At 41.5% G+C, this 12,351-nt stretch overlaps 1 protein-coding gene across 3 annotated transcripts in view; it reads left to right on the top strand.

Annotated features, from left to right (window-relative positions):
* Positions 1–12,351, top strand: part of DFC (DHFS-FPGS homolog C) — a 123,344-nt gene that overhangs the window by 31,635 nt on the left and 79,358 nt on the right. For 2 of the 3 annotated variants that reach the window (XM_077363314.1, XM_077363313.1), the window contains exon 4: positions 4,193–4,311. In XM_077363314.1, coding sequence (XP_077219429.1) covers positions 4,193–4,311 — 119 coding nt within the window. The remainder of the gene's footprint in view (positions 1–4,192; positions 4,312–12,351) is intronic. The other variant, XM_077363315.1, reaches the window with a different exon arrangement.

Below are 12,351 nucleotides of genomic sequence, written 5' to 3'. Positions count from 1 at the left end.
TTGTTCAAGTTATCCTCCCTTGTAGCAGATAAAATCAATAGGATCCGAAGGAAATCTTGTGGAATTATGACTTATTGATTCATCAAGTCCATTTGATTAATTTGCAGTGTGCATACTAGAGAAGAGGGTCTTAGCGTCAAATCATAAGAAAGCATAATGATGCTGAGCTCTCTAAGTTCTGGTGGAGGTCAATATCTCGACCAGAACTACCTTGGCCAAGTACCAAAAGTCTAGGAGTTGCCTTTAACTTGGGTAATGGAAGCCGGAGGGATCATACATATGGAACTCATGGAAATGTGCTTTTGAACATTATTCGAAGCATATGCTGTTTAATGTGGGAAATGGGACCTAAGCATTATTTTTGTTGGACAAATGGTGTGAGAATTTTGCATTGGCTTCAGAGTTTCTTACCTCATAATAGGGCATTAAATCCTAGAGTGTTAATTAGTGATTATATTGACCACCCTTGCCCCACTAGGGGGTATGTATCGATTATTGAGGGGTGGTTGCTCTATAAGTACGTCTAATGACCTTTGTCGAGTCCCATTCAAAAAAAAAAAAAAAAACTGACCTTTGTTGATTTGCGTGTAGTGGCAAGGTTTTAAAAATATTTTGCTTTCAGCCAGGACGAAATGAAATAAACCGAAAACCAGATTTTTAAAAGATTTTGGCGAAATTTCCAAATTTCACTTTTACCCTTATTTACAAAATTTGCACTGAAATTTTAAAAGTTTCTGCTGAAATTTTGAGATTTCTGCTGAAATTGCCGAAATTTCCACTGAAATTTTAGACATTTTGGTTAAAATTTTAAAGATACCAAAATTATTATCATAAATTTTAGACATTTTACCATTCAAATTTTTTTTTACATGAATTCGGTGAAAATTAAAAAAAAAAGGGCGGGCGACCCAATGCACGAAGCTCCCTCCATTGTGGGGTCTGGGGAGGGCTAGATGTAGACAACCTTACCCCTGCTTTGTAGAGAGGCTGTTTTCGTGACTCGAACCCGTGACCACCAGGCTCACAATGGAGCAACCTTGAAGATACCAAAATTATTATCATAAATTTTACATATTTTACCATTCAATTTTTTACATGATTTCGGCTGAAATTTGCCGAAACCGAAATTTAAAACCTTGACTAGTGGGGCTAGAGTGACATCTAATGATCTTTGCTCAAGAACCCCCTTAGCCAAATGCCACAAGGCAAGTTGCCTTCACATTGGGTAATGGAACCCGAAGAGTCATACATTTGAAACTCATTGAAATGTGTTTTCGACTGATGAAAGATAAAAACTATATAAGAAAATAAAAAATAGCTTTAGCAAAGATAATTAATCTTTGGATTAATGCTCCCCTAAAGTTGAGGATTGAGAAGCCAATCAGTTGCGGGTTATGCCACCTACAAACCTACAAATCGTGGCTCCATTCGTTTTCATGATAACCTTCTAGATGAATTTTGTCATAGATTCTCCCATCAATCTCCGACTCATTTAGGTGGATCTTTAGGGGACCATATCTACAAAATAGCGAAAGGTGATCACGTTGCGGATAACTGTACTGATCAACTTTCAAATCATCACGGTGTCTGATGTGCAGGTTATGTCGCCTATTGAGGTCTAAATTACTACTCCGGTCCATCTTCGGATCATATTTATGGTAGACATTCAACTGGTGGTGCCAATCAATCTGCATGTTCTCACAGCAATTGATCTAGAGATCCTAAAGATGGATTAGCAAAGATTCTCCACCGAGGAGAAATATGAAAAGTCTCTTTCCACAAGGACTCTCAAAAGAGAAGTTATCAAAATGACTCAATTGAGTTCTTTCGAGAAGACGCCTTTACTAAACTAGAGTAAAACATAGTTAATGTGACAAAAAAACTTTTCATTGTGAGATTTATCTTACAGGAAGACTCAAAAAGAAAAGTTTGTTAAGATTCTCTACAACTCAAAATGGGCTCCTCTCCCGAGAGGACCCTTTTGCAAAATGAGTTTGTAAGAGAAATATTTACCCCACAACTTATCAATCTCTTGTTTATATTTAGTTAGGAACTTCTTGATAAATAATCAAAAGTGTTTTCTTTCGTTGAGAAATGTAATAAACGATCGATAGAGCTAGAAGTGTATGTCATGGTTTTAAATTTCCACCAAAATCGACACGAAACGACCGAAATGTTTTCGTCTCCATTCACTGTAACTGAAACACATATGTAACCAAAACCATAACTGTAATAGTTCTATACTAATATTAGTGTATATTAGTGTATGACATAATTATATCTTTGTGAATTGCATGTGAAAGACGATGTATGTATTATACATAAATATTTATATGAATTACATGTGAACTGTGGTATTTACTTAATTATCATATATCCGCGACAACAGATGTCACTAGGTGTTCGATTTTGTTAAACCATTATGGATGATTATCATGTTTATGTGATGGTTTCTAAGTGTGTATTTGTGCTTATTCTAGAAGTTTCATTTTAAAATTCTATTTCCGAGCAAAGCTGAAATGTTTCCGTTTCTATGATGACCAAAAGCAAAAATAAAACTGAAATTTAAAACCTTGGTGTATGTCCCCTCCAATTTAATCAAACCTCTTCTCGCAAGAGAGAAATTTGTTCTCAATGTGTTTTATGTGTGTGATTCTCATTTCATGGATAAAACTTTTTTTTTTTTTTGAATGATATTCATGGATAAAGCTTGTTGCGAACTTCATGTTTCAGTTGGAATTCAGGAATTACTATCTCTAATTTGGAAGATGCGGCTATTTGGTCTTATGATCATTATGGCCAATCATATGTCACGTCTTGCTAGTTATTTTTAACTGATTTGGGCACTATTATGAGCTTTCCAAATACATGGAATCTTTATCCCTCTCCTCGAACAGTTGCCTTTCACCTGTTAGACTTCCCCGACAAAATTCTCTTTCTTTTTAAAATTTCAGAATGTTATTAATATTATCTGCTCTCTCTTAGAAAATTTGGATAAATCCTTTTAACATTTAATAATAGCTATGTGAGGGACTTCCATTGTGTTTCTCTTCCTAAACTTCATTATATCAGTTTTTCCACTGGTCATTATTGTTATAATTATTCTGAAGTTTGCTCTTGATATGTGATAAATGAAACTTCCATTGTATTTCTCTCCTACCTGACCTTCATGATATCAATTTTTCCACTGGAGAAATCCCAGCCACGAACACTTTTCTCACTTGACATACGACTGACCATATGGAATTCAGGAACTTCCATTGTGTTTCTCTTCCAAAATTTCGGCCAAACATTTTGGTTTCGGTTCAAAATTTTGGCCTAAATCTTGTAAAATCACGGAAACATTTCAGTACGAAATTACAACTGAAATCCAGGTAAGATTGTTAACCACTGATTTTTCTTTTTCTTTTTTATCATTTTTTTAGAAATATCTTAAAGGAATTTTGTTGTTCTCTTTTCTGTTAGTGGAGTTGATTTTTGTCTGGGTTTCTGTTGCAAAATAAAATGAAAAATTGCTTGTTTCCCATATTTCGACCAAAATTTCGGGCGAAATCCTGAATCTCGGGTGAAATCTTGTATTTTTCCAAATTCAAGTGGATTTCGTTTCGGCCGCAGTCAAAGTCGAAATATTTCAGCCCGAATTTAAAACCATTATTTTAAGGTTTTTTTTTGGGAATACAATTTTTCTCAAGTTTTTGCTGGATATATGATAAATATACAACTAGTACTTATGTCCTGAGTTTACCTAAGCTATTCACAGGCGACCAGACATATCCGCACACCATTTGCCAGATTTATGACAAATCTGCCTCCATCCTTTCTAGAACTTAATAAACACTTACACATGTGTTGAAGCAGGAATTTTATTTGCTTAATTTGTGCTACTTGCTTCATTTGTACTAGCATCATGCAGTGTTATGCATATAGAAGTGCTTTCACTTTCAGGATATGAATGAATTTTTCTTTTATTTTACTTGCTTTTACTACTTGTAAAAAGTGTTTTGGAAAATTGGCTTTCAATTTTTTATTTTTGCTTTTTTATTTTATTTATTCAATGTGTTTTTCTTCACATATTCTTATGTCAATGTCTCTCTCAAGGTATGTTTTTACCTGTTGCTTCACTGGGATGCAGGCATCGTAATTCAACTGGTTAAAAAATTGTGCTCTTATTCTTACAGAAATTATATTTCAGGGTTCAACGTGCACATTTTCCGAGGCCATTTTACGTGAATGTGGCTTTCGAACTGGAGTTTTCACATCTCCGCACCTGATTGATGTGAGAGAAAGATATCATATTGATGGGTTAGTATGGTAAAGCATTACTATCTATGGCTATGCATGAAATTTCTCCCAAATGATAGCTGAACATGTTGACCTTCCAGTCTTGATGCAAACCCAACAAATGCAATCAGACTAGCTGGTATTTGTTGTGATAATGTTGTTTCTTATTCTTTTGGTCGTTTAGAATATGAAGTGACAAACAAGAGCCTTCTATCAGATATACGTTACTTGCATTTTTCTTGGCACTTCGATAATTCTCGGAAGAACCTTTGCTCTGCTGAATCAAGGATTGAAATGTCTATACCGAAGCATGCATGTCGGCCCGAATTTTATTTTATATTATCTGAATATGTGGTGAAACAATAAGATGCTAATTTGAGAAAAAGTGGGAAAATCAATAGTATTGAAAAATAATTGTAACCCATTAAGGGGTTATGGGCTGATGAGAGAGAGAGAGAGAGAGAGAGAGAGAGAGAGAGAGAGAGAGAGAGATTAGTGTTTCTATGAATTTTTCTTTAAATTATTTAACTAACGTCATCCATGCATACTAAAACGTGTCACTTGCAGATGATTTTAAGTTAAAATAATCTTATTATGCAAATAAGGATCCATTTTAGTGGTATCCAAATAGGCATTTAGCTTATGAATCGAAATCCAGTACAGTAGTGTGGTCTATGATTTGATTTCGTGACTGCATTTACACCTATTACTGTGACTCCATTTCGTTCGCTCTTGTATAACTACTGACCTATGATGCTTTTTTCTGTTTGAGTACTTTACGTGCAGATCCTCCATATTTGCAAGCATGAGCCTATAGATAACCTATGATTTAGCTGACACTTTGAGTTTATTGGTGACACACGTGTCCTGCCGTGTCCGACACGACACACGTGTCCAGACGTGTTGACACTCCTCATGACACGCGTGTCCAGACGTGTCGACACTCGTCTGGAGACTTTTAAATGTATTGCTAGGAGTGTTAGAGTTAATGTGGGCATGTGGATACGTATTTGTGTAATAATTAATAATTTTATGTGTATGTATGTGTCACCGTTTCTAGATTTTTAGATATTGCCATGTCGGGCAACTCATATCCATGACGAAACTCGGCATACGAATCCATATCGACAAATTATGATTATTGTTGTGAGAGATTAGAGAAAGAGAATAGTGAGTTAGCGTAGAACTCCTCCTCACTTAATTGTTTATATAAGAGAAGCAAAGTGTACAATTACAGGAATAACTCTATGCTCTAATACTTATTTAACACTCCCCCTCAAGCTGAAATGTATAAATTATACATTCCTAGCTTGTTACAGATATCGCTCAACTTGGCTTTACTCAATGACTTTGTGAACATATCCGCCAATTGATCTGCAGAACGAGTGAATACACTACATATCTCTCCCTTCTGAATCCTCTAACGAATGAAATGACAATCGACTTCAATGTGCTTGGTGCGCTCATGAAAGACTGGATTTGTCGCAATGTAGATGGCTGCCTTGTTGTCACAATATAACTATGAAGGCGAAGAAGATACGATACCAATCTCAGACAAAAGTGATCTCAACCAAATAATCTCTGTACTCGTGTGTGCCATCGCTCTATATTCTGCCTCAGCACTTGACTTTGCAATGACATCCTGCTTCTTGCTTTTCCATGATACCAGGTTACCTCCTACAAAGGTACAATCCTCGGTGGTTGATCTCTGTCTGCAAGAGACCCAACCCAATCAACATCGGAGAATCCCTCAATTCCCATATGACCATGTCTCTTGAATAATAGGCCCTTTCCCAGTGCACCCTTCAGGTAAATACGAATCTGAACCACTGCAATCCAGTGTGAGGTACGTGGGGAGCTCATGTTTTGATTGACTACCCCTACAACATAAGATATGTCAGGGAGAGTAACTGTATGGTATATGAGCTTACCCACCAGTCTATACCTGCCAGGGTCTTCTAACAGGTCCCCTTCTTCTGGAACTAGTTTATACTGGGATCCATAGGCATAGATACAGGTTTTACTCCTAGATTCCATGTCTCCTCCAATAAGTCCAAAACATACTTCCTCTGTGATAGAGACAAGCCACGAGAGGAATATGCCACCTCTATCCCAAAATATCTGAGGCGTCCCAAATCCTTTGTAGCAAACTCTTGTTGTAAGAAGGTCTTCAGCTTCTGTATTCCCCTTGAATTATTACCTATGATGATGATGTCGTCAACATATTCAATCAATAGAATGCAACCAACTGAGGACTGATGACTGAATACCGAATGATCTATAATGCACTGTCTCAGGGCGAACCTCATAATGGCCTCACTAAATCTCCAAAACCATGCTCGAGGAGACTGTTTTAACCCATAAAGAGATTTCCTCAGGTGACAGACAGAGGAGGATGTCTCTCCTTGAGCAACATACCCTGGAGGTTGTTCCATATAAACCTCCTCATGGAGGTCGCCATATAAGAAGGCATTCTTCACATCTAATTGATGAAGGTCCCTGTCATGATTAACTGCGAGGGATAAAAGAACACGTATAGAAAGGTATCTTTGCAACTGGAGAGAATTTCCATTTGTAATCGACCCCAAATGTCTGAGTATACCCTTTAGCCACTAAGCACGCTTTCAGTCTCACCAGTACCATCTGGAAAAATTTGATAAAGAATACTCATCCACAACCAACAGGCCTGGCACCAGAAGGTAGAGGAACCAGGTCCCATTTCTGGTTCGTATGTAGAGCACCAATCTCAAGATCCATGGCAGCGCGCCATCCTAGGTGAGCATGAGCCTCAGCCACTAACTGCGGTAACACAATAGAAGACAGAGAGGAGACAAAACTTTTGAAAGTAGGAGTTAGACGATCATAGGAGACAAAATTAGAAATAGGATGTGCAGTGGAGTGAGACCTAGTACAAGAAGCAATAGGAGAGTAAGAAGTAACTACAGGAGACGGAAGTGAAGATACCTATGTGGACGAGACTGGGATCTCTGCCTGCGAAGACGATGTGGCGAGTCGAGTAGGTGGGAGACCATCTGTGCGCGGACGCCTCTGATATTGCTTTGTAGCAGCCGGTGGAGCCGATGGGGCCGAAGAAGAATCAACTGGAACAACAGGAGGCACAGATGGTGTAACTGGGTCCGAAACTGAGTTAGGAAGTAGAGGAAGAGAAACTGAAATCTCGCGCTCCATAAGAGTGGAGCTGGGTGCAGACGAAAGACTGAAAAAGGGCTTAGACTCAAAAGAATGTAACATCGGTCGACATAAACCACCGATGAAGATGGGGACTATAACAACAATAGCCTTTCTGAGTACTAGAGTAACTCAGAAAAACAGAACGTTCCGACCGAGGGTCGAGTTTGTCCCGACCAAGACCTAAATGATGAACAAAATAGACACACCCAAAGACACGAGGAGTGAGAGGGAATGGCTTCTGCTGAGGATATAAAACCTGAAAGCCTGAGTCACCACGAAGGACAGGTGACAGGAGGCGATTCGCAAGAAAGCAAGACGTCAAAATAGCGTCACTCCAAAAAGATTTAGGAACCCCCATTTGAAAGAGTAAGGTGCGAGCCACCTCTAGTGAATAATGTAATTTCCTCTCTGCCACATCATTCCGCTGAGAACTGTAGGCACAAGAGGATTGGTGCAGAATCCCATGAGACCAAAGGTAATCTTGAAAACCATGAGTTCCAAATAAAAACTCCCGAGCATTATCAGTATGGAGACATTAATGTTGCAACTAAAATGATTCTTTATTTCAGCATGAAAAGCTTGAAAAGTAGAAAAGACCCGAGAACGGTCCTTAAGCAAATACACCCATGTCATACATGAATAATCATCAATAAAAACAATAAAGTACTTGAATCCATTATTAGACGCAACTCTAGATGGTCCCCATACATCAGAATGAACTAAATAAAAAGGACGAGCAACTCGACTAACGACTTGGGAAGGAAAGGACAGCCGGTGGTGCTTCCCGACTTCACAAGACTCGCACTGGAATGATGAAATAGAAGCAGGAACGAGAGAAGTCTGCTAGAGCCGCTAAAGTGATGGGTGGCCAAGACGACAGTGGCACTGGAAGGCATCCACAGAACCATGCAAAACAGTAGGAGAAGGTCGACAGTCAAGGCGATAGAGGCCATCTACCTCACGACCCGATCCAATCGTCTTCCCAGTTGATAGATCCTGAAACAACCAATAAGAAGGGTAAAATGAAATGGTGCACTGAAGATTTTTCGTGAGCTGACTAACAGAAAGTAAACTAAAGGTGGCTTTGAAACACATAATATAGAAGACAATGGAATACTAGGAGAGGGACACACAATGCCAATACCAGTGATGGGAGTAGTAGACCCATCAGCCAGGGTAATGGTCTGATAATCAGATGGAAAAGAGCGAAAAGATGAGAGCTAAGATGAGTTAACAATCATGTGATTTGAGGCTCCTGAGTCAATAATCCAGGACCCGGAGCTGGAGAGTAGGGTCATGGGTGAACTACCTGGCTGAGCAAATCATGCAGTGGGAGGGCGAGTACTCAGACGAAATCTCTGTCACTCCTCATAATCCGCCCTAGTAAAATTGAAGGAATCATCAATAGGTGCAGGGTCGACACTAGACAGAGGAAGAGGTGCCTCGGAAGAGCTAGCTGTCGTGAGATGTGCTGAGCGAGACTGACGAAGCTGAGGATGAAGAGTGTAGCAGATCTCAATCTGATGGCCATCACGCTGACAATGAGTACAATAAGGACGACCACGTCTACCTCCAACTCACCCACCACCACGGCCGCGGCCTCGAGGAAATGAACTACCACCACGAACAGAGCGACTACCACCATCGTAGGTAGCAAGAGCAGAACTATCACCAGGAAGCCTCGATGGCGACTAGCCAAGGCACTGCTGGGCACGTGAGTATACCTCAGTCAGTGATGGAATGCTGCCCGATCCAAGAATCTGATAACGTAGATGAGTGAACTCAGAGCCTAGGTTGTCGTCAAGATAGTGAACCACATGAATCTGATCCCGTTGTCGGCGAAGAATGGTAATGTCAGAAGTAAGAGTCATGAATATGTCAAGCTGCTGACACAGAGAGACAAATTGCCCATAATGAGCCTCAAGGGGCATACCGCCACGACGCTGCCGATCCACTCAGAATACGTGGCACAAATACGCGTGAGGTTCTCTACCCCAGAATACATCAAAGCAGTGTGATCCCAGATCTGCTTCGCGGTCGGTAGAAGGATCATGGTAGAAGAAATAGACAGTGTCATGCTCTGCCAAAGAAGAGTACGAATCAGGGCGCCTCCTGCTCCCAACGAGAGTAGGTAGGATCCTTAGACGCGGGAGGATCCTGACGAAGAAAGCTGACCTTGCCTCGTTGAAAGAGATATGTCTCAACCACAACTTTCCATGATGAATAGTTGGTCCCATCAAGCTTGGCAGTAGTCAACTATGGGTAAGATCCCTCCACAGGTGCCAAAGAGATGAGGAAGTAGCCGAAGTGGGGTGTGGGGCACGGACCTCAGTGGTCGTGGCAAGAGAGGGATCCACAATGACAACTGGCTCCATAATGACAAGAAATGACAAAGAGAAAAACACCCACAACAATCGAGCACACAGATGGGAAAAGAGAGATGAAGAGACCAACTAGACACTACGGTGGCTCATATCGCAGCGCCGCAGACAAGAGACAAGGATAGAGAGGGAGCCATCGGGAAGAAGATACGAAGCCGCGAAGAATAGATCAAAAGGGACGAAGAGAAATCAGCACGTAAGGGTCGTTAGCGAACTAGGGTTATGGTTTCAAAAAATTAGGGGGCTTCAAAATAGGGTGGGAGGAGTGAAGATGTTCTGCGGGGGCTGGGGGCGGGAGATGGTCGCGGGACAGCGAGTGGGTAGGAGTGGTGTCGCGAGAAGGGGAGAAGGTAGGGGTGCAACTCGGGCGGGTTGGGTCAGGTTGAGGCCAACGCGTCCCAACCCGAGGGACCCATTTTTCCAACCCAACGCGACCCAACCCAAGTTCCAACCTGGCAGGGTTCAACCTGACCCAACCCGAGGAACAATTTCTTCAACCCAACCCAATCAGATCTGACCCAATTTCCATATTGAATCGTGTTTAGACCATCTAAATATGTTGGCCCCACTTGTACTTCTGCTACCAGTATTTTTCTTGAGAAAATGTGCACGAATGTCATATAATTAATCTAATTAAGACATTATTGGATCTGATATAATAGAAAGTTAGAAATGAAGGGTCAATGATATAGTGATGCACTAGTTTCTAGTTAAGACATTAATGGATCCAAATAGAAAGTCAGAAATTAGGTGATAAATGTAGATTTAACACTACTGAGAGTGGAAGTGGCATTTTGTAATTTAAAATTTTAGAAACAGTACATGGGTCAGTGTGCGTGTATAAATATATAATGCACCAGGCATCAACTATTATGAAGCTTACTTGTCCATCTTGCATCGCCTTCTCAATATAAACAGTGATGAAATATCCTTCCTGTTTAAATCTCACACTGAGTCGGGTTGGGTTGTCGATACCCCAACCCGACCTAACTCGATTTTTAGTCGGGTTATAAATTCCCAACCTGCAACCCAACCCAACCTGAAAAAATTCAACCTAACCCGCCCAAAAATTGGGTTGAACCCGACCCAAGTTGCACCCCTGGGGGGGGGGGGGGTGGAGGACTGTCGCGTAGGGGTGCAGCTTGGGTCGGGTTCAACCCGATTTTTTTGTGGGTTAGGTTGAATTTTTTCGGGTTGGGTTGGGTTGCGGGCTGGGAATTTTATAACCTGACTGAAAATTGGGTTGGGGTCGGGTTGGGGTATCGGCAACCCGACCCGACTCAATGTGAAATTTGAACAAGAAGGATATTTCGTCACTGTTGAGATTGAGAAGGCGATGCAAGATGGACAAGTAAGCTTCATAGTAGTTGATACTTGGTGCATTATATATTTATAGTTTTATACACACACAGTGACCTATGTACTATTTCTAAAATTTTAAATTACAGAATGACACTTGCACTCTCAGTAGTGTTAAATGTACATTTATCACCTAATTTCTGACTTTCTATATTGAATCCATTAGTGTCTTAACTAGAAACTAGTGCATCACTATATCATTGACTCTTCATTTCTGACTTTCTATTATATTGGATCCATTAGTGTCTTAATTAGATTAATTATATGACATCCGTGCATATTTTCTCAGGAAAAATATTGGTAGCAGAAGTTCTAGTGGAGCCAACATATTTAGATGGTCTAAACACGATTCAATATGGAAATCGGGTCGGGTCGGGTCGGGTTGGGGAAATTGTTCCTCGGGTTGGGTCGGAAAAATGGGCTCCTCAGATTGCCTCAACCAGACCCAACCCGCCCGAGTTGCACCCCTACTGTCGTGGGTGGGCAGGAAGGGGGTGGATATATCGTGAGCGCAGGGGGTCTGGGTATTGCCGAGGAGGCAAGGGGGGGGGGTGCGTAGTGCCGCGGGGGAGGGGGGAGAGCAGGGTATGCCATAAGGGCAGGGGGGGTGGAGTGCCGCGGGGGGCTGGGTGGGTGGTATGCCGTGAGGGCAAAGGGGGTGGTGGAGTGCCACGGCGTGGGGGGTGTGGGGGCGAGGGTGGCTGGGGAGTGCCAGGGGGGATTGCCGTGAGGGCAAGAGAGGGGGGGGGGGGGGTGGGGGAGTCCCGTGCGGGGCTGGATTGGGCGGGGATTGCCGTGGGGTAAGACGTGGGTTGGGAGGAAGGTGATGACGGGTGGGGGATCCGAGAAGAGAGGGTGGCGGCGGAGTGAAGGTGATGGAGAAGATGGAGGTCAATGGCGGTCCCTAGGATCGCAAACCCTATGGCTCTGATACCATGTTGGGAGAGATTAGAGAAAGAGAATAGGGAGTTAGGGTAGAACTCCTCCTCACTTAAGTATTTATATAAGAGAAGCAAAGTGTACAATTACGGGAATAACCCTATGCTTGAATACTTATTCTAACAATTATATATAATTTCGATTTTAGCCATGTCCCCTTTTCTAAATTTTGGGGGCTTGCCGTGTCCGACACTCCGTG

The sequence above is a fragment of the Tasmannia lanceolata genome, unplaced genomic scaffold (assembly GCF_043159265.1).
Source record: "Tasmannia lanceolata isolate RefF3 unplaced genomic scaffold, GAP_Taslan_0.1 ptg000019l, whole genome shotgun sequence".
Taxonomy (NCBI): Eukaryota; Viridiplantae; Streptophyta; class Magnoliopsida; order Canellales; family Winteraceae; genus Tasmannia; species Tasmannia lanceolata.
The sequence above is the reverse complement of the archived record's forward strand: the minus strand, read 5'-3'. Positions and strand labels throughout refer to the sequence as shown.